Source organism: Leucopleurus acutus (assembly GCF_964270905.1).
Source record: "Leucopleurus acutus genome assembly, chromosome: 16".
Classification (NCBI taxonomy): domain Eukaryota; kingdom Metazoa; phylum Chordata; class Mammalia; order Artiodactyla; family Delphinidae; genus Leucopleurus; species Leucopleurus acutus.
Window position 1 is genome coordinate 8,322,794 of NC_139158.1, and position 19,883 is coordinate 8,342,676.

The 19,883-nt window shown below is 57.9% G+C and overlaps 1 protein-coding gene across 1 annotated transcript; it reads right to left on the bottom strand.

Annotated features, from left to right (window-relative positions):
- Positions 1-15,293: 15,293 nt before the first annotated feature.
- LOC309972770 (uroplakin-3b-like protein 1) lies at positions 15,294-19,399 on the bottom strand (the record flags this gene model as incomplete). Its single annotated transcript, XM_082856610.1, is given in 7 exon segments — positions 15,294-15,402; positions 16,252-16,372; positions 16,650-16,726; positions 17,283-17,404; positions 17,408-17,502; positions 17,672-17,824; positions 19,318-19,399. Coding segments are annotated over 7 exon segments (759 nt in total).
- Between the last annotated feature and the right edge of the window lie 484 nt (positions 19,400-19,883).

A 19,883-nucleotide genomic window follows, 5' to 3' on the forward strand; every position in this document is an offset into this window, starting at 1 on the left:
CAGGAGAGTGCCAGCTCCCCTGTGTCCTCGCTAGCACGCTAATTATCAATCTGTGACCTTTGGCTAAGTGATCAGTAGGAAAATAATGGTTTCTCAGCGTACTTAGGGCTATTTTTTCAGGTGGTTTATCAAGGTCCTTATCAGTCATCCTCAGCTACTGAGATTTGCCCCCTCTGCCTGTTCATCCTTCAGGCATGCGCCCCCACATCCCTGGGTTTGGGCGAGGCCCCCTGGGGAGTAAGAAGAGGTTTGTTGGCTTCTTGGTAAATTTGGGGCTCACTCCCCACCACCGTGGGCTGTTCTCCCGAGAGCCTTCAGCCTACTCAGCTCCAAGTCAGGCTCCCCTCCCCCACTATGAATTCTAGACCCACGCTGACCTGGTCATTGTCCCCCAGTAACCTCCAGTTTGTCACGAGCGCTTCTGGAATATAGCTTCCAGCGTGGGGCTGGGCCTCCCTTCTGTGCTCTTGCTTCACAGAGCAGACATGAACAGATCAAACCCGCCCTTCTTCTGGGCACTAGATCTTTTTTTTTTTTTTTTTTTTGCTGTACACGGGCCTCTCACTGCTGTGGCCTCTCCCGTTGCGGAGCACAGGCTCCGGACGCGCAGGCTCAGCGGCCATGGCTCACGGGCCCAGCCGCTCTGCGGCATGTGGGATCTTCCTGGACCGGGGCACGAACCTGCGTCCCCCGCATCGGCAGGCGGACTCTCAACCACTGCGCCACCAGGGAAGCCCTGGGCACTAGATCTTTAATGATGCTACTCACAATCCCCTTAGCTTTGGGGGGCCACACTTCCCAGATTTCTGGTTTGAAACAACAGAAACCAATTCGGACTAATTTAAATAGAAAGGGGTTCATTAGAGGCTATTGAGTGTGTCATGGATTCTCCGGGACAGCCAGAGAACCAGGCCCAAAGGCCACACCCAGCCAGGGACAACGCCCCAAATCACACGCCAGAAGCGGCTTGGCGCGGACACCCCCACTGACGCCCTGGCCAGACCCCTCATCTCATGCCAACTCTGGACGCCAGGTGCTGCCAACACAACTGTTACCCAGCCGCACCCCCTGCAACCCCATGGAGCTGGGAAAGCTGGGGTGGCATCTGTGCTGGGAGGGGCCTGCCTCCGAAGATGGGGTGGGGGGAGGGAGGAAGGCCCTGGACAGAGGAAGGGGGTTCAGGTGCTGGGCATCCCAAGGGGTGACGGCAGTCCCTGCAGGGTCTCGAACTTCTCCATGTTGCACCCCAGATGACATCCCTTTAGCACCCACTAGATGCCACCTGGACTCTGGGCACCCACAGTTTTCTCATTTGGTTCTCATGACAACCTACGAGTAGGTGCTGTCATCCCTTTTTTCCCGGTGTTTCCCGTGGTGCCCGGCATCCTGCATCACTCCACTTCAGAAGAAAGGGAGGAGGCTCCGTGGGGGCTGCCGGGAGGGCCTCAGGCTACTGCCCACCCTGACCCCATCCCCACTGACACGCAAGACCCTTTCCTCTGCACTGCCCGGTCCCTGGCCCAGTGTCCTCAGAGCACAGCCTCTGAGCACAGGGACTCCTGGGGCAGAATGGGGTCTACACAGAGGATTCAGCCAGGGAGGCAAGCCGAGCTTCCAGCACTTTCCCAGAAACCAGTCTCTGGGGAGGGGGTGAGTCAGAGGGTGGGACGGGGAGGGGACCTCAGCCTGGCTCCACCATCAGTCCAGACCCTCCATCTACCGGGGGGGGGGGGGGTGGGCTACAGAGGGGATCCCTTTCCTAAGTGGACCACTGCTCTCATTTCCTATTTCCCTCATTCATTCAGTCAGTCATCTGTTTATGTCGTCAGCATTCAAGGACTGGTGCTGGGGATCCATGGGAAAACAAACTGCCCTGAGGGGGTTCACAGTCAAAGGGAAGAGATGGACGTCGAAGGGCAGGTAAGCGCTACAGCAGAGAATGAATGAGGAATACAGAGGAGGGAGGGGCCCAGGATCTTCAAAGAGGAAGTGACATTTGAGCTGGCTTTCAAAAGATGCACAGGTGTGCATGATGGGGTCCAGGTGGGAAGGGGCAATGCTCCCAGTGGAGGGGGCAGCCTGAGCAAAGGTGTGGGGAGCGGTGAAGCCTGGGGTGTTCTGGAAACATCCAAGAGGGAGGTGTCAGAGGCCTATGGAAGCTGAGCCTGCGAGGGCAGATGAGAGCCAGCCAACGGAGGGTCTTGACCGCTGGGAGGGAGCTCGGATGTCCTCCTGGGCAGGGTTCGGAGCAGCAGAGTGACGTGGATGGACTTGGGTGCTGGAAATTCAGTGGGCTGACATTTTGAAATGTTAGCATGTGGGTCTCCTTCCCACCCTGAACTTCCTGTGCCCCTAACCCACGTCATTTGAATCGAGTACCCCTGCCCACATATTTTTAGGGACCTACAAAATGTTTAAATTTCTTTTAGAATCAGAAGGAAGAATGAATATGTACCAACGAATCCAGCCTGGATTGCATCCATCTCTATACCAGAGTGGTCGTAAAATATGTTTTAAGACCTTGACCCACACTAGCAAAAGTGCCTAAGCCTCGTGAAAGTCTTAGTGCTCCTGGCACAGGCCAGGAGGCAGCTCTTGAGTTTCGAAGCACGTCTATGAAATTCACGGCAAATCAGTAGCGTAGAAAGAAAAAAGTGTTTGAATTGCAGAGTCTGGGGTTTTGAGCATCAGAGGAGACTTGGAAGGGCCGGGAGGACCAGCTGCCCCTCCAGCCTCTTCCAGGGATGAGGAAAGAGGCTTAGACAAAGGAGAGCCCCCTGGGTGCTACCCCAGGGAGGGGGTCGGATCTGAATCAGCTGAGATGAGAAGTGAGGGTCTGATCAAGATTACATTGAGTGATAGGAAATTAAAATTTTATTTCTGGATCTCCTGAGCTTGTGTACTGCATGCCTTGCCCGTCACACGGACTATTTTTGGAGCTGCATCAGCCAGGGCTCCACTCCACACCCCAACAAACATTTTAAAATGCACCCAGTGGGGTGTGTGTGGGGGGAAATGAGGGGTGGTCCAAAGGTACAAAGTTCCAGTTATAAGATAAATAAGTCCTGGGGAGGTCATGTACAGTGACTATGCTGTATTGTATGTTTGAAAGTTGCAAAGAGAGTAGATCTTAAAAGTTCTCCTCACAAGAAAAAACTTGCAACTATATGTGGTGACGGATGTAAGCTATTGTGCTGGTCATTTCCCAGTCCATACCTATATCAAATCATTAACCTACAACAAATGTTGAGTGTCAATGATATCTCAGTAAAACTGGAAAATAAATTTTAAAAAAGCCACCCATACCATGTTCCTCAAAAGATTAAAAATAGGATTATCATATAATCCAGCAATCCTACTTCTGGGTATATTTCCAAAAGAAATGAAAACAGGGGTTTTCACACCCTTGTTCATTGTAGCTTTTTTTTCACAGTAGCCAAGAGGTAGAAGCCATCTAAGTGTCCAGTGATGGATAAATGGATAAAGATAATGTGGGGCTTCCCTGGTGGCGCAGTGGTTGAGAGTCCACCTGCCGATGCAGGGGACACGGGTTCGTGCCCCGGTCCGGGAAGATCCCACATGCCGCGGAGAGGCTGGGCCCGTGAGCCACAGCCGCTGAGCCTGCGCGTCCGGAGCCTGTGCTCCGCAACGCGAGAGGCCACAACAGTGAGAGGCCCGCGTACAGCAAAAAAAAAAAAAAAAAAAAAAGATAATGTGGTCTATACACATACAGTGGAATATGATTCAGCCTTTAAAAAGGAAGAAATATGGACACCTGCTACAACAGGGATGAACCTTGGGGACATTATGCTAAGTGAAATAAACCAGTCACAAAAGACAAATGCTATAAATTTTACTGATACATGATGTCTAGTGCAGTCAGACTCAGAAAGAAAAAGTAGAGCGGTGGTTGCCAGGGTTCGAGCCTCAGGGAGGGAGAATGGGGGGTTGTCGTTTAATGGGTATAGAGTTTCTGTTTTGCAAGATGATAAACTTCGGAAGACTGGTTGCACAGCAATATGAACGTACTTAGCAGTACTGAGCTGTGCCCCTCGAAATGGTTAAGGTGATACATTTTATGTTACATGTTTTTTGTTTTCTTTTTCACCACAATCAAAAAAATGCACATATGCCCCAACTTTATATGCATTTCTGTGGCTGTAAAAATATTTGAAAATAATTTTATAGTTTAGCTTTGGAAGCTCTTTGGATTCCAGGAACTCCTTTGATTTGCTGCTGGCCTTGATTTCTCCACAAACATCGTGCATTCTTAGGAATCCTGGGGATTCTTCCAAAGTGAGAGAATGTAAAGTGACCTCCAAATTGTTTTCAAGCACAGTGACATGTCTTAAAATGCTAAATTTAACAACGGATGAAACTGACATTTAGAAGAAATTTAAGTAAACATTTACTATTTTAAAATTTGTTTTTTTTTTTTTGTATTTTGGAGCCAAGTGCCCTTCCCCTTCCCCAGACTTCAAGGACTGTAATGAACTGGAGACCTCTTGCCCACAGGGTCTCCCAGGGAAGCTGTCCCTGCCCAGATGAAAGGCATGCCGCCCTTCCGTCCTCCCCGCTCCCAATGCCAAGTCTCGGCCGGGACCCAAGAGAGGACTTCTGGGAGGAGACAGAACCCAAGAGAATAGGGCAGTGCAGTCATTGCTGTAAGTTAGAGAGGAGGCCAGAGAAAGTGGATCACAGAGAGGAGGGGGGTGGGGGGAGGGAGCTGGGTGCAGGTGCTGAGGGGGGGCAAGGGCACCCCCACACACAGGGGTCAGAGGGGCCCAGCTATGGACCCACAGAGGTTGAGTGCAGAGCTCTAGACTGAGCCCGGGGCCACGGGGAGCCCTACCTGGCAGGCTCTAGGCCGAGTGAGTGACAGCAGTGTGCCAAGAGGTCTGGACTGGCCAGGTGTGAGATGCCTGGAGGGGGCCGGCTGAGAGTCATTCACAGGCAGCAGGTTCTGTTCCCAGCTTCCCCCTGCCAGGCCAATCTCGACACCCCCGCCTTCCCCGTTTAGTCGGAGAGCATTAAATACAAGCTTAAAACCGAGGCCCGCAGTAAAGCACGTGGGCGCTGGAGCCAGACCACCGAGTTCCAATCCCGGCTACACTACTACAGTGAGACCTGCTGTGTGACTGTGGGCAAGTAACTCAGCCTTTCTGAGCCTCATTTGCCTAATCTGCAAAGTGGGGCAATGGTAGTGGGGCACATCATAGCATGGCTATGAGTAGAGCTCGCTGATGTCAGCAGAGGCACTTTTCTGTGCTGAGAACTTCGGGAACATCCTCTCACTAGTCCTCCCAGGAGCCAGGGGCCATTCCCATCATCCTCCTTTTATGGACGAGGAAGCCACAGACCGAGGCCGTACTATGTGCGGGCCGTGCCTCATCGTCCTTGGTCCTCACCACAACTCCGGGACAAAGGGCTGGGGTTATGTCTGCTTTGTAGACAAGTTGCTGCAAAGGCATTTTGACAAAGTCACGCACTCCTAGCATGGCCCCCAATCTCCCTGGGACGACAGAGAAAAAGAGAAACAAGTGGAGAAAAACAGAAGCAGAGAGACAGACAGGAAGTCAGAAAGAGAAAATACAGAGACAGAGGGAACGTTCTAGACCCTGACTGAGCTGGGGGCAGGGCGAAGTGGAATGTTGCTCCCTGCCAGTTCTCCCCAGGGACCCCTTGTGCGGGGCCGGGGAGAGACTGCAGGTCCCTTGGGGCAACCCAAGGTGGCCCAGAGTGGTCTTGGGCCGAAGCCTAGGTGGGCAGGGCAGGCACACAGGTGCTGACTGGTGTCCCTAAGGTGCCCTGTGGGCATGGGGTTCCCGACGGTGGCCGAGCAGGGCTACCAGGAGGAGCTCAGGGGTCCCCTTTCTCTGAGGCCTCCCCAGAGCTGCAGTCACTTATGCCCCTCAGCCCCAGCACCTGTGGCTGAAAACTGCCCCTTCCCAAAGCGGAAAAATGAGGCAAGGCAAGTGGAAAACCAAGAGACTTGGGTTTTGAAAGATGAGGGTTGGGAATCCAGAGTCTTGGGCCCAGATCTCTGCCCCAGCCTCTCGGAGCAACCAAGGGCACCCCCTTTCCATGGAGGGTAGACACGTTCCGAGTGGACTTCCTGGAAGAGGTGGCACCAGGCTGGACTTGAAGGAGCGGGGCTGGGGCTGGGAGGTGCGGGCAAAGGGGCCAGGCACAGCTCTCAGGGCACCCCCTGAGCAGAGGTGGTCCAGAACTGGGGGGGCACGGCGTGATTCTGAGGAGACCCTGAACTCCAGAACCCTGGCTGAGCCTCTGCCAGCTCCCAGGCGAGAAGCATGACTATGGGCAGGACAGGGGACTCGGCGCGGGGCCAGCACAGCAGGAGCCACAACGTAAACTTGTCGCGGCTCCTGGCGCCACCGCCTCCCTGCTGCAGCTCTGCACAGGCCCTGGCTGGGCTGACAGACGCCAGGAGCCTTGGAGCCACGGTGAGGTGGGGGGTGGACGGCTGGCGGAGCGGGGTGGGACAGGTTGGGGAGGCGGCTCCTGGAGGGCTCCAGCACACCCTTCACCCCTGCTCAAAGGGCTCTCCACGCCGCCACGTCAGCTTCTCCACTCTCACAGCTTCGGTGCTCGGTGGGTGTTACCGAGTCCCAGCTCGTACTGCTCACTGCAGGGCAGGCCACTAAATCAAGAGATGAGTTGCTGGGGCAAGGAATAGCGACTTTATTCCCAAAGCCAGCAGACTGAGAAGATGGGAGACTCGAGTCCCAAAGAACCATCTTCCCCAAGTTAGAAATCAGGCTTCTTTTTTTTTTTGCGGTACGCGGACCTCTCACTGTTGTGGCCTCTCCCGTTGCAGAGCACAGGCTCTGGACGCGCAGGCTCAGCGGCCATGGCTCACGGGCCCAGCCGCTCCGCGGCATGTGGGATCCTCCCGGACCGGGGCACGAACCCACGTCCCCTGCATCGGCAGGCGGACTCTCAACCACTGCGCCACCAGGGAAGCCCCAGGCTTCTCTTATACTAAAAGGGAAGGAGGTGAAGTCCTGGTTCCGGCCAGACTGCGGAGGGGGTGTGTTAATTTCTTCCTTCCTGCAGTCATCCACGGGTGGGCGTGGTCAGGATGTTCCCCGTGAGCTAATCAAAGGTATTTTAGCTTAACGCTCATTACCTGGGAGGCAGGGTTCCCAGAGATGGGCCATTATGTATAATATAAGCATATAGGCAACATCTCTTTAGTGATTAACTTGTAATAGAATACAAAGGCTCTTTCCTATTACCTGGGCACTTGGGACCCTGGCCTCTGGGCACCCTTTAGCCCTCAGCTCGCCGGGGTCTCCCTGCCGTACTTGCCCTCAGCAGGACCTCCACTGTCCCTCCTAGCATCCCTGGGACCTTCTGTGTGACTGTCCCCTCCCTCCCCTGCTGGTCTCCACCCATGTCTCTCTGGCCTGTGCCTGAGTGAGGGGCAGCCAGGCTGATGGTGTGCTCAGTGCAGAAGGACCAGGCCTCCCAGGGCAGCAGACAGCTCACCACCCCCCAAGCTCCCCAGGGGCAGAGGCCTCTGTCTGTTCCCTGCTGTGGCCACAGTGGCACACAGTGACAGATACTTGCTGAATAAACATGGACTCCTTTTCTTACAGTAAAACGCACATTTTAAAAAAAAAATTATTTTTGTCTGCGTTGGGTCTTTGTTGCTGCGCGTGAGGGCTTTCTCCAGTTGTGGCAAGCGGGGGCTACTCTTTGTTGCGGTGCACGGGCTTCTCATTGTGGTGGCTTCTCTTGTTGCGGAGCACGGGCTCTAGGCGCACAGGCTTCAGTAGTTGTGGTGCACAGGCTTAGCTGCTCTGCGGGATCTTCCCGGACCAGGGCTCGAACCCGTGTCCCCTGCATTGGCAGGCGGATTCTTAACCACTGCGCCACCAGGGAAGCCCAAATGCGCACATCTTAAGTGAACAGCTTGATGGATTTTTACACAGGTATACCCCCGGGTAACCATTCCCCAGATGGAGATCTAGAACATTTGCAGCCTCCAGCAGACTTTCTCGTGCCCCAGTCCAGGGACAACCTCTACCCCAGCTTGATCATCCTGGTTAGTCTTGCCTGGTTCTGATCTCCCTACAGATGGGATCACACAGTGCAGATTCCTCCACGTCAGGCTTCTCTCAGTGTAATAAAGTCCAGGACAGTCACCCACGTGGTTGCCTGGGTCAACTCTCCACACTTCATCATTGCTGAATAGCGTTCCACAGTGCGGATGGAGCTCCCACAATGCCCTTCGCCCATGGACGGACCTCTGTACTGTGTCCAGTTTGGGCCTGTTATGAATACGGCTGCCATGAGCATTCTCGGATATGACTTCTGCTGGACGAGAGCGCAAGTTTCTCTCTATAGAGGAAATACCATGAGCAGAACTGCTGGGTCCCAGGGGGACATGAGGACACTGAGTCCTAAGCAGGTAAGTTCTTGCTGTCCCTCTGTGGGCACGTCGCACCTGTCCCCACCCTCTCCGCAGTGGACCCACCGTGTTGCACCGCCCAATAGCAGGAACTCTAGATCCTTTGGTCTTATTTGGGAGAGCTGGACAGCTGTCCTGACCTCACTCCTGCCATCCCTGTGGGCCCAGGGGCCCCTTTCACAGCAGAAGGGGCCACTGGCTTGGGCAGCAAGGAGAGAGCCCTCTCCCCTAAGAGAGCACAGAACTTTCTTCCTGCAGGCTGGGAATGCTTCCCATGGCACTTTGGGACTGCCCACTTGGGGTCTGCCCCTCTGTTTTGGCCACCTTGTTCCCATAGGACAGCGGGCTGTGGTCAAGCCGTTCCCGTCCCTGGTGCCCAGCACGCAGCCCAGGCAGCCGGGGATGCACAGAAAGGTGGGTTGGGAGAGAACAGCCTGAGATCAATGTCCCCACCTTGGGGACTGAGCCTGGAGGTACAGGCTTGAGGTCCAGTCTGCCTGCAGCTTTTAACTCCTTGGGGCTTTGCTGTGGGCTTGGCATCCCTCCGGGGTCCAGGTGGCATTGAGAACCTGCTCTTCCCTTCACCCCGCCAACTGCGCCTTAGACGTAAATCAGCCCAGCTGGGGACAACCACAGCCATATCGGCCACGCTCCCCAGGCCCCAGGAGTCCACCTCCCAAATAGCCCAGGCTGGAGCAGGTCCACGGTGGGAAGAGAAGGCGTCTCCTGCCCTGTCGAGGCAGAGAAGGCCTCCAGTCAACGTCTCTGACGTTCTCAGAGACTCCTCAGGGGCCTGGTGGCTGGGCAGGAGGGCCAAGCTGTGGCCCTGGGACGGCGGGCGGTCAGGCTCCGTGAGCAGAGGTGCTGTCTCCCACCCTGCCCTTGGCCCTCAGCCCAGATCCAGGTTCCTCTCTTCCCAGAACTTCATCCCCCTGAGTGGTGTTACGTGCTTTGCCCTCATTAACCTCCGGAACCTTCCAGAGAGAAGTGGAAATGCCCGGCCTCATCCTCCCACTGAAGGAAGCTGGGGGGGGAGCAGGGAGGAGAACGGGGGACCACCCTGGCTGCTGCCCAGATCAGAGGCAGGGTAGGGGAGCTGACCACCCCTGCCTTCCCCCCAGGGGTCCTGCAGACCCCTCTGCTCCCCTCCAGCGGAGTTCTGAGACCCCTCCCGGTCCACCCCTGCTGGATTCCCATCCTGTGTTTTCTACCCTGGTGGCACCTACCACAACCCCCATTTCTTCATCGGTAAGGTGAGGCTAACCACGGGATTGCCCCAAGGACTTGGGGGTTCACGCACGTGAATTGTTCAGGCCCGTTCCTGGTGCCCAGTAGGTGCTGGACGAGGACCAGCCCCTCCCGAGGCACGGTGCCCTCTGCGCGTGGCCTTCGCTCTCTTGGGCTGGAGTGACTGGGTGGGGTGCAGAGATTGAGGAGGGGGGGTCTGAGTATCCCGGTCTCTGCTCCCCATCTGTCTCTCTCAGTCCTTTCATCCCACGAGGGATGGATGTAGAGACAGCCTCGTGGGCAGCCAGGAGGGCAAAAGGAAGAGCGTTTGCGAACCCTGAGTCATCAGAATGACACCGGAACCTCGGGCCTGACTCTGGGCAGCTCAAACCCGCCTAGCAAGCGACACGGCTCCCACCACACCACGTTCCCAGCAACCCTGAAAGTCCCCAGGGCCACCAGCGAGCAGCCTGCACCTGGGCCTGGGCTTAACCGACGGGGCCTGGGAGGGTGGAGGCGGCCACCCCCGCTGCCTGGACTGTCCTCCTGGGAGGGGCCTCCCAACAGAGTGGCCAGGACCCTGGAGAGACCCCTCTCTCAGGTCACACTCTTGCATCTTTGTGTCCCAGGTGGAAACGTCCCCCGGGGAGCTTAGGCTGATGGAGCCCACCCCACCAGACTCCAGATGAGCTGATTCCTTCCCCTCCCAGGCCTCAGAGCCCCTCCTGCCTGCCTGGCTTCCAGCACCGCCGAGATCTTCACTCTACTGTGTGAGCCAGCATTCCCAGGAGAGCCCCAGATCCATGCCAAAGAGGGGGTGCAAACACACACTTGTGGGGAAGGGGGGCGGAACAGTCCCCTGGGGCCACCTGGGCTCCCGCCGCAGGGGACAACCGGGTGTCTGGAGAGGAACCAGGGCATGGAGATGGGGAGCCTGGAGGCTGCAAAGGGCATTGGGGGAGGGGCCCAGGGTGACCCCTCTGTACCTGCCGGTGGGGTGATGGGCTGTGAACGGTCCCCATCCCTGACACACATAGTCTTTCTCCCTCGTCCTTCTGCTTCCCTTTTGCCCTTTTCCTCTACTGAGCCCAAACCTGGAACAGGAGCCAGTTTTCTGATTTTATCTTGTGTTTATTGCGAAACAGTTGTGTCCACCTCTCAGCTCAGACGGCTTCCCCCCAGGGAGTGAGAGAGTTCCCATGGCTTGTCAGAGTGAAAAACAGAGACAAAGGACTGTAGTCAGAGGCAGAGAAACATAAGAGGGGAGGATACAGAGAGAGAGAGAGAGAGAGAGCGCGAGAGAGCGCCAGAAAAACGGGCAGAAAGGCAGCGGGATACAGCAGGTCCTCTGCCCTGAGCTGTTGGTCCATTTATCAGGTTGACATCAGGTGACATGTGGCGCCACTTCATGGCTCGAGGCCATTGTCCCTGAGTCTGTTTTCCTCAGGCTTGTGTGCCTGAGAGCTGGAGGTGAGTGGGTTGATGTGCCGCACCCTGTGGTCAGTGTCGCCCCACCAGGCCCTGCTCCCGGCAGCAGTGTCAGCGCTCTCCGTCCCATGATGGCCCCCTTGTTATCTCTGTGCAAGTCTACCTCTCACTGATGCAGTCCTTGAGACCCAGCACTGAAGTCAGTGACTGTCCCCTGAGTGTGGGAATGAATGAATGAGTGAATGAATGAACACGGAGGGACTGAGTGACCTGAGGACCCTACCGCTCATCTCTTCCATCCTTTTCACGGATGAGAAAATTGAGGAGGGTCAGACAGGATGCCAGGGCTGGGGCCCGGATATGGACCCTCCTAGGGCCCTGGCAGCTCCGGGGCACTGCCCCGCACAGCGCTCCCTGAGAGCAGGTCCCACGACACAGCTCCGGAGCCGAGGCTCCCTCTCTGCTCCATAGGGGTCACCATCAGCAGCTCTACGGGGCCAGCCACCCTGGCTCAGGCCTTCCCTTCCAGCCAGTCCTGGACTCCCAGGCCCCAGAAGAGCCCGGGGAAGCAAGGCCGGGCACAGCTGAGGTTCCACGGGGAGCCTGGGTTGGTTGGGGGTGGGGCATCCCACCAGCCCCGGGCTGGGCTCTGAGCTCAGCACTGGGCATGTCCCAGGGAGCTGGCTTAAACTTTGTGGCCAGGCTGTGCCTGTCACAGAAAGTGGTGCATGTCCCCCGTGGGGGCCTGTGGTCCAGGACAGAGGTTGATCAGGGTCGTCTTCAGAACTCAACTCAGGGGCTGGAGGACCAGGGAACCAGGAGGGGGTTTGGGGCTGGGGGCAGCTCTAGGTTTGGCTGTGGGGTAACGTGGTGGCCTGAAGGCCCTCTGGGATATCTGGTCAGAGGCGGCCAGGATCGCTGTCCTCCACGACTCAGGGGTCAGCTTCTGCAGAGCCCCCTCTGCACGCCCAACCCTGGCCTCAGGCAGCCCTCCGTCTGGGACAGGACTCTGTGGCCCCTTTCTCTAGTCTGGAGCCCACAAAGGTGGGGAAAGATCTGATTCCATAGAATCAGCACAAAGGCGGCCTGTGCCCCCTCTGTGATGCTGTGATATAATAAGTAACACACATTTGGTCTTTGTCCGGTTTTGGGGCACAGAGCTCTTAAAACCCCTGCAATTTTCTGAGTGCTGGTGTGAGAGGAGCATCTTCTGTTATCCATAAGGGGAGCCCCTTTCAACCATGCCTGAGTTTATGCTAATAAGCTGACTCTGGGTGGGCCCCTAGATAGCTTTTTTTTTTTTTTTTTAATTTTTTTGGCTGCCCCACGCAGTATCTTCGTTCCCTGACTAGGGATCGAACCCCAGCCCTTGGCAGCGAAAGCGTGGCGTCCTAACCACTGGACCACCAGGGAATTCCCCCTAGATAGCTTTAGGATGGAACCAACCATGTGACTAAAGGGCTGGAACTTTCAGCCCCATCCCCCCACTCTTCCTAAGCAGCCTCCAGGGAGGGCACTGGGGTTGGTTCAATCATCAATGGCCAATGATTTAATCAATTGTGCCTATGTCATGGAACCTCCATAAAGACCCTAGACAATGGGGTTTGAAGAACTTCCGGGTGGATGAACACACAGAGGTGCTGGTGCACCCAGAGAGGGCATGGGAGCTCAGCACCCCTCCCCCCATACCTCGCCCTGTGCATCTCTTCTAGCTGGCTGTTCCTGCGTTGTATCCTTTATAATAATCTAGTAATAGTAAGTGAACTGTTTTCCTGAGTTTTGTGAGCTGTTCTAGTAAATTATGGAATCTGAGGAGGGGGTCATGGGAATAAGCTCTTTGTAACCAAGTTGAATAGACGTGCGAGTGCCCCATACTTATTCCTGGCATCTAGGTGGGGGCGATCTTATGGGACTGAGCCCTTTACCTGTGGGGTCTGCACTAACTCCAGGGAATTAGTGTCAGAATTGAATTCAATTGCAGGACACCCAGTTGGTGTCCAGAGAGCTGGAGAATTGGTTGGTGTGAGAAAAACCCACCCATTTGAGAAGTTCCTTGGTGGCCTAGTGGTTAGGATTCGGCGCTGTCACTGCTGTGGCCCGGGTTCAATCCCTGGTCAGGGAACTGAGACCCTGAAAGCCACTTGGCATGGCCAAAATAAAAATAAAAAACAAACAGAAAACCCCCACACATTTGGTGTCAGAAGTGCTGTGAGTAAAAACCAGATCACAGTACCCTCTAAGGCCATTCTTGGCCCCTCTCTGTCCTGCTCTGGACGCAGGTCTAGTTGGCACATGGACCACACCGTCCAGACCCCCCGCCCTCTTGCTTCTGGTTAGGTGTGGTCAGCACGCGATCAGAAGGCCAGAGGAGAAAGGCCGGGGTATTTAGTCCCCCTGCTCCCTCTACCTACAGCCCCCCCGCTCCTGCCAGGCAGACCCTTGCCCGTGGCTCCTGCCCACTGGCTCTGGAAACACCACCAGCCCCTCAGGGACAGGAGTGCTTATGGCCCCATCGGTGCCCTGGGTCCCCTTAATATGCTGCCCAAACCCTTGTAAATGCTGTCAATTGCCCCATTAGACAGCGTGCCATCTGTTTCCTGCCAGTGTCTGACCCATACTGGGTGCTGGTGGAGTGCAGGGCCTTAGAGTTACCCAGTTCAACCTTCGCTTTTACATTAAGGGGAAAACAGGCCCAGAGAGGGTAAGTGATATGTCCAAGGTCACCCAGCCCCAGGGTCGGGGCTCATGGCTGCTCTGGAAAGGCTGTGGAGAGATCAAGGCTTAGCTGGGCAGAGGCTGGAATTCTGTGTGCCCCCCTCCCCTCCCTGCCCTTCCCAGGCTGGTCATGTGACCATTTCCTCCACAGCAAGAGCCAGCTGTGTGTGCACCGGCTTAATAAACCCATTAGGGCCATTTGCACCACCCGGACACAGGCACCTGGGCATGCAGCCAGAGCCCTCCTTCCCTGCCCCATGCCCCAGGGGGTGAGGCCCTTCACGCAGCAAGGGGCATCCCCTGGCCTCCTCGTGGTCCCTCACCCCACCCTCCAGCTCTCCCCAACCTGCCCACCCAGCAGTCACCGTGGTTTCCAGGCCTTTGTACACGCTGCTGATCCTGCCTGGGTTCCCTTCCCGGGTCCACCTGTCACAGTGCGGCCCCTCCTCCAAGGCCACGCCTGCCCAGGAAGTCTCCTCCGGCCCTCAAGCCTCTGCACTCCCTCCACCCCTTGTGCTGGCTGGTTTCCCCTCCTCTCCCACACAGCGGTGGGTGACCTGAGGACAGAACCTTGCTGGGTCATCTTGGCCCCAGGGGGCCTGGCCTGGAGCGGAGTGGATGATGACAGGTGCTCGGTGCCCTGCATTAGGTTCGGGGCCCGAGTCTGAGCCCAGGCATCTCCAGGAGCTGCAGCTTCTCACGCATTTCCACACCCCCACCCCAGCGTGAGCGCAGAGGTCGGGGTGAAGCCTAGAAGCTCTAAGTCCTCCAGCCAGGAGGAGAGGCCAGATGGAGGGAGACCACAAAGGGGAGCGGGACTTGCCTGGTGGCCCGGTGGTTAAGCTTCCGCGCTCCCAATGCAGGGAGCCCCGGTTCGATCCTGGGTCAGGGAACTAGATCCCACATGCAGCAACTAAGCCCGCACGCGGCGACGAAGATCCCGTGTGCCGCAACTGAGAGCTGGTGCAGCCAGATAAATAAATATTAAAAAAAAAGAAGAAGAGGAGGAGGTGGGGGCGGGGGTGGCGCCAGCAAGCGCCAGACGCGCAGGGCAGGTGGGCATGACCACCCCCTTGGTTCGGCTCCATCGGGCCCAGGGGGACCACTGGAATCACCCCCACTTTACAGACAGGGCCATTGAGGCCAGAAGAGAGGCTTGCCCTGCCCCAATGGCTCAGCTGGCCTAGGACCCTGGGCTTCACCCCCGGTTGCTGTATCCTCCCAAGAGGAGCTGGGGACAGGGATGCAGGGAGACTGCCCAGGTGTACAATGACACAGCCATTCAGGGGGCTGTCCCCAATAATGGGGACATTTATTTCTGACAGGGACAGGCCCAAGCTTTGGACTAAGGACACCCTCCCCCGCTTCCTTATTTGGAAACACTCTCTCCCAGGGCTCTGAAGCAGCAGGGCGAGCCCCCAGCCCATGCTCTGCAGCCTGGACCAGGGGCGAGGCAAAGGGGCAGATGGGGGCCCCCTGGAGCCTCTCAGGAGCCCCCCTCAGCTGAAGGGCTGAACATGTGGTGGGCGTTATATCTTCTCATGCACGCCAGCTCCCCTGGGCCAGAGATGGACGTGCTCCCACAGGTGTCATAGCTGGGGGGGAGGGGGGAGGGGAGGAGAGATGGAGAGAATGAAGAATGCAGGGCCTCATGGCAATCCGATGGCTATTGCCTAGAGGTTGGAGGCTACTCCTCTAAACCTCACAAATCCAGCTCTGTCTCCCTGCCCTTTGTCATCACCCCACCGCAACGCTCCCCTCCCCCACTCCCCACACCCAGGATGCCTCTAAAACACCATCTGCCTGTTTCCCCTGATCACAGCTGGCCACTGGCGCTCTCTGGCTTTCAGCATACAGCCCGTTTCCTCAGCTGGGATCAAGGCCCAGGCCTTCCTGGCAACTCTTCTGCCCCCAGACCCTCCCCCTCCTCTCCAAATCCTCGTCGGGGACCAGACGTCCCTTTCCTCCAGGAAGCCTGGTGGACACCCCCTCCCCACCAGGCCTCATATGAAGCCTTGAGCGCTCAAGTCAAAGCTCAGCGCTTAGATTAAAAGCAATTCACCTCCACCTGGATGTCTTCCACCTGGAACATCTGCTCTGCGCTCCCACTCGCAATTCCAGCTCTTGCCACCAGGGGGCAGATGGTGAGCACTCAGAAAATGTGGCCCCCACCCCCCCCAACCCCTCAGCAGGCGTCAGGCAGAGGGACAAGAGAGGGAGGGGTTAATGCACACACCACCCCCACCTAGAGGTTCTAGAACCTTGGGGATCCCTTGATCAATAATTGTCAGCCCTATTCGGCCTTCAGGGAAAACCCTTCCAGCAGAACAAGCTGGGCTGGGGGCCTGGGCTGGGGGCTTGGGCCGGGGCGTGGGGAAAGGATAGAGGTGGCCCAGGAGAGGGACTCCACCCCTCCCAGGGCAGTCCCGACCCGCTCCACTTACCAGGTGTAGATGAGCAGGGTGAGGAGGGTGGTGAGGACGACGGCCAGCAGGACCGACACGATGGCAACGATGACCACGGCGCCCGCGCTCTGGGGCCCTGGGGCAGCCTGGAGTGCCTCGGCTGAGGGTGTGAGGGGGCCCACAGGCAGGTGGGGTGAGAAGGGAGGAAAGAGATCTGACCTGAGAAGGGGGGCCTGGAACAGCCTCCAGACCAACCACCTCTCACCGCAGCCCCAGGGGGGCGGGGCTTGCAGGCGGCCTGTGGAGGGGCACCTGCAGACAGCAGGATGGTAACGGTGGCTCTGACTGACCGGGGGCTGGCCCATTCCTCCCCACCCCACCCCCAGTCCTCAGGAGCCCCCAGCCCTAGAGTTTGAGCTGCACACCTGGCCCCATACCTTGCTGCAGGTGGGTCTCACTGGACCACTCTGTCTCAGCCATGGGTCCCCTGTCTCTCACCACCAGAAATTTCACTCTGAACAGGAGACCCAGCACTGGGGGTGGGGGGTCCCCAGGACCTGAAACCCTCCAACCCTGGTGCCTGTCAGTCTCTCCCCCTGACTCCCAGGGCCTGGGGGGAACAGCCTAGAGCTAAAAGCACAGTCTTAGAGTCCACCGGAAGGGGCTCCATCCCAGCTGTGACTGGGATGTCTCAGCTGTGTGGCCTTGGGTGCATCCCTTGCCTTCTCTGCGACCCTTAGGGTCCTCTCTTGGGAAATGTGTGTGGAGCAGACTAGATGCCTCAGCACAGAACGTCAGTGAATCAAGCCCTGAATGAGGAGAGATAGGGCCAGGGCCCACCACTCTGCCTGGATGGGGAGACTCTCCACATGGTCCACATGGCCCATGGGGGCGGGGGCTCAAGTTGGGGGCCCTCTGCTCAAGAAGATGGAAGAATTCACCGCGGACTCCCGGGCCCCAGCCCCCTTCTCCTAATGGCAGGAACCCAGGCACTCAGCTGGGAGCCACCCAGGCTCAGGTCTGGACACAGGCAGGAGCCCTCCCACTCCAGCGCGGGGCTGGCCGCTCACCGGTAGGGGCCCGGGCCCGGCAGGGGGTGGTGGCAGCCTCTTGTCATCGGGGAGCAGCGGGTATCGTTGGCGACATGGAGGACCCGGAGCTCGTTGCCGGGCTGGCCGCCCGGGTAGAGTGCTCAGCTGGTCTTCAGCGTGACGTAGTAGCCCCTCTGGGGCAAGTTGGCGGGGACCGGGGTGTCCTCCACCCTCTGTGGGGCAGTGAAGCTCTGGGTGGCTGAGGGTGGCACCGAGGGTCAGAAGGTGGGGGATGCATGGGCTCTACCCCATCCCGCCAGGCCAGACAGCCTCTGGCCACATCCCCGGAAGCACCTACCCCTGCTCCCTTCAGGCCCGCCTGCCCATTTCACAGAGGGGAAAGCGAGGCCTGCCCCGGCAGCACCCACCATTGCTGTGGGCCAACACCAGCCAGATGGCGTCAAAGTCGGCGACGTGAAGGTGACTGAACTGGCCCCGCGGCTGCTCCAGTGTGAAGGTGGGCTGGGTAAGTCTCCCTGCCAGGGTGGCGCTTGAGAGCTGGGGCGCGTAGCTGATGTGCTCTGGGGCCGGTGCGGGCAGAGAGAAGAGGCTCGACAGCATGACCAGGTCCCCAGCGCCTCGTCTTGGGGGGACGGGCTCATGGCCCTGGAAGCCCCCGTCAGTGGGAGGAGTTAGGGCTTTTCCTGGGAGCTCTGGTCAGGCGTTAACCAGGAATGCTCCTTGGCACTTCCGTGTCCGGCCCCTGGCCCCTGCCTTGGGAGCCTATTAGGGGTGGGCACCGTGGGAGGTCGGGGGGAGGCCTTGCCCCCCTGCGTCACCGGGGTCTCAGTGATGGGCAGGGCCTGGGGAAGGAGGACAGGTGGAGGCACAGGAGACCCCTCCCCAGCTGCATGCACAGTTCTTCTGGGGAAGGCGTCTTAGGTCCTGCTGGGGTGACACTCAGATTTGGGGCAGCCTGAGCCCAAGCCCAAACCCTAGGCCGGGCTCTTGACAGAGCCCAGTGACCTTGAGCTCTGACGCTCTGCGGGCCTCAGTTTACCCACCTCTCAAGTACCCCCCCAGCTCCATCCACACGGTCCAGGTTGGTTTGCTTGATGAGAGGAATGAATGGCTTGGTTGGGGGGGGCGGGGGTGACACAGGAAGACCCTAGGGCCAGAGGTGGGCCTCGAGGAAGTGTCCTGGCTCAGATCCTAGGGTGGCCTCTCCTGCCCACCCAGTGCTCTGCACCTCCCACCCCGTCCCAAGGCTCCCTCCCCTAGAGAACTTGTCCCCCTCTCAGCCCCTCACAGCCCTGTCTAGCCTTGCTGCTCTGCCTGGAGGGCTCAGAACCCCTAACTCCTCTCCAGGCCCCCTGAGGTGTCCCTCAGCCCCAGATACTGTAGAGCAGAAGAAAGATGAGGTGGGCTTTATGGACGTCTCCAGAACCCTCTCCCTCTTTCAGTTCAGTTCAATGCAATTCATTTCCATTTAATTCAGCTCAACCTCAAGGGTTCAGGGCTAGAACCCTCCTCTCTCAGAGCTCCTGGCTCTAACGCTGAGGCCCAGGGCACACGGCATACAGCAGGTACTTAATGTTTGCTTAAAAGAGAGGAAAGACATGGAACAGCAGAGATGGGGGCATGGGGGCTGCATCTCTTAAGTCGCTCCAGTTTCAGAGCCTGACAGTGAACAATGCCTGTAGACACCCTTGGAGAGCTTCTTTTGGGGTAAGTGTTACCCTTGAAGACTTCTTTAAACCTCTCCTCGGGTCGGGGAGGAGGGGAAGGAGGGGAAGGAGGGGAAGGAGGGAGCCATTTGGTGAGAGTCGGGCTCAGGAGGCACGGAGATGAGAAGCCCAAAGAGAGGGAGGAAGCATTCCTTGCTCCCAATCTTGGGGCGGGGGTAGGGGGACAGGTGTCTGTCTTGTGACCTCTTCTGGTGGCCTGTCTCCCCTGACCCACCTGGCACCCAGTCCCCAGACTCGGGACTCAGGAGGCGGCGGGGGAGGTGGGGTCTGTCTTCCTTAAGCCTGAAGCACAGTGGGCACCCCTGCCCTGCCCGACCCTCACTCACCCAGACTCATCCCCAGATGGAGGCAGGTCAGCAGCGGCAACAGTGCCGTCAGAAGAGAAGACTGTCCCCCGCTGAGCCTCATGGCCAGGCCAAGCGTCCAACTGTCTGTCTGTCCGAGGGTCTGTCTGCAGCATCCGGAGCCCCAGAGGCTCCGCTGTGCCTGCTGGGCTGGGGGAGGCTGCTTCTGGCACCTCCTGCTGCCCCTCCCACATGCCCCCTTTCTCTCAGACAAGTGGTTGGACTGCTTAGGGGCTGAATGTGCTGGCCCCAAGGATTTGGCATTGCAAGGGAGGAGTCTGAAGAGGAAAACTGCACCCCACCCCCGCTCCAGGAGGGCCTGGCTGGGGAGGGGCCACGGAAAGAGGAGCCAGTCCTGGGGTCCAGGCAGCCCCAGGGACAGCCCTGCCGCGCCTTGTGGAATCTCCTCGTCCAAACGGTCCCCCAACCTGGCAACCACGGCTCCCCACGGCCCCCCTCTGCAGAAGGGAGTTATCCTCATTTCTCAGACGAGGCATAGAGCAGGGAAGGGGGCTTGTCCAAGACCACCCAGCCAGCCGGGCCAGACC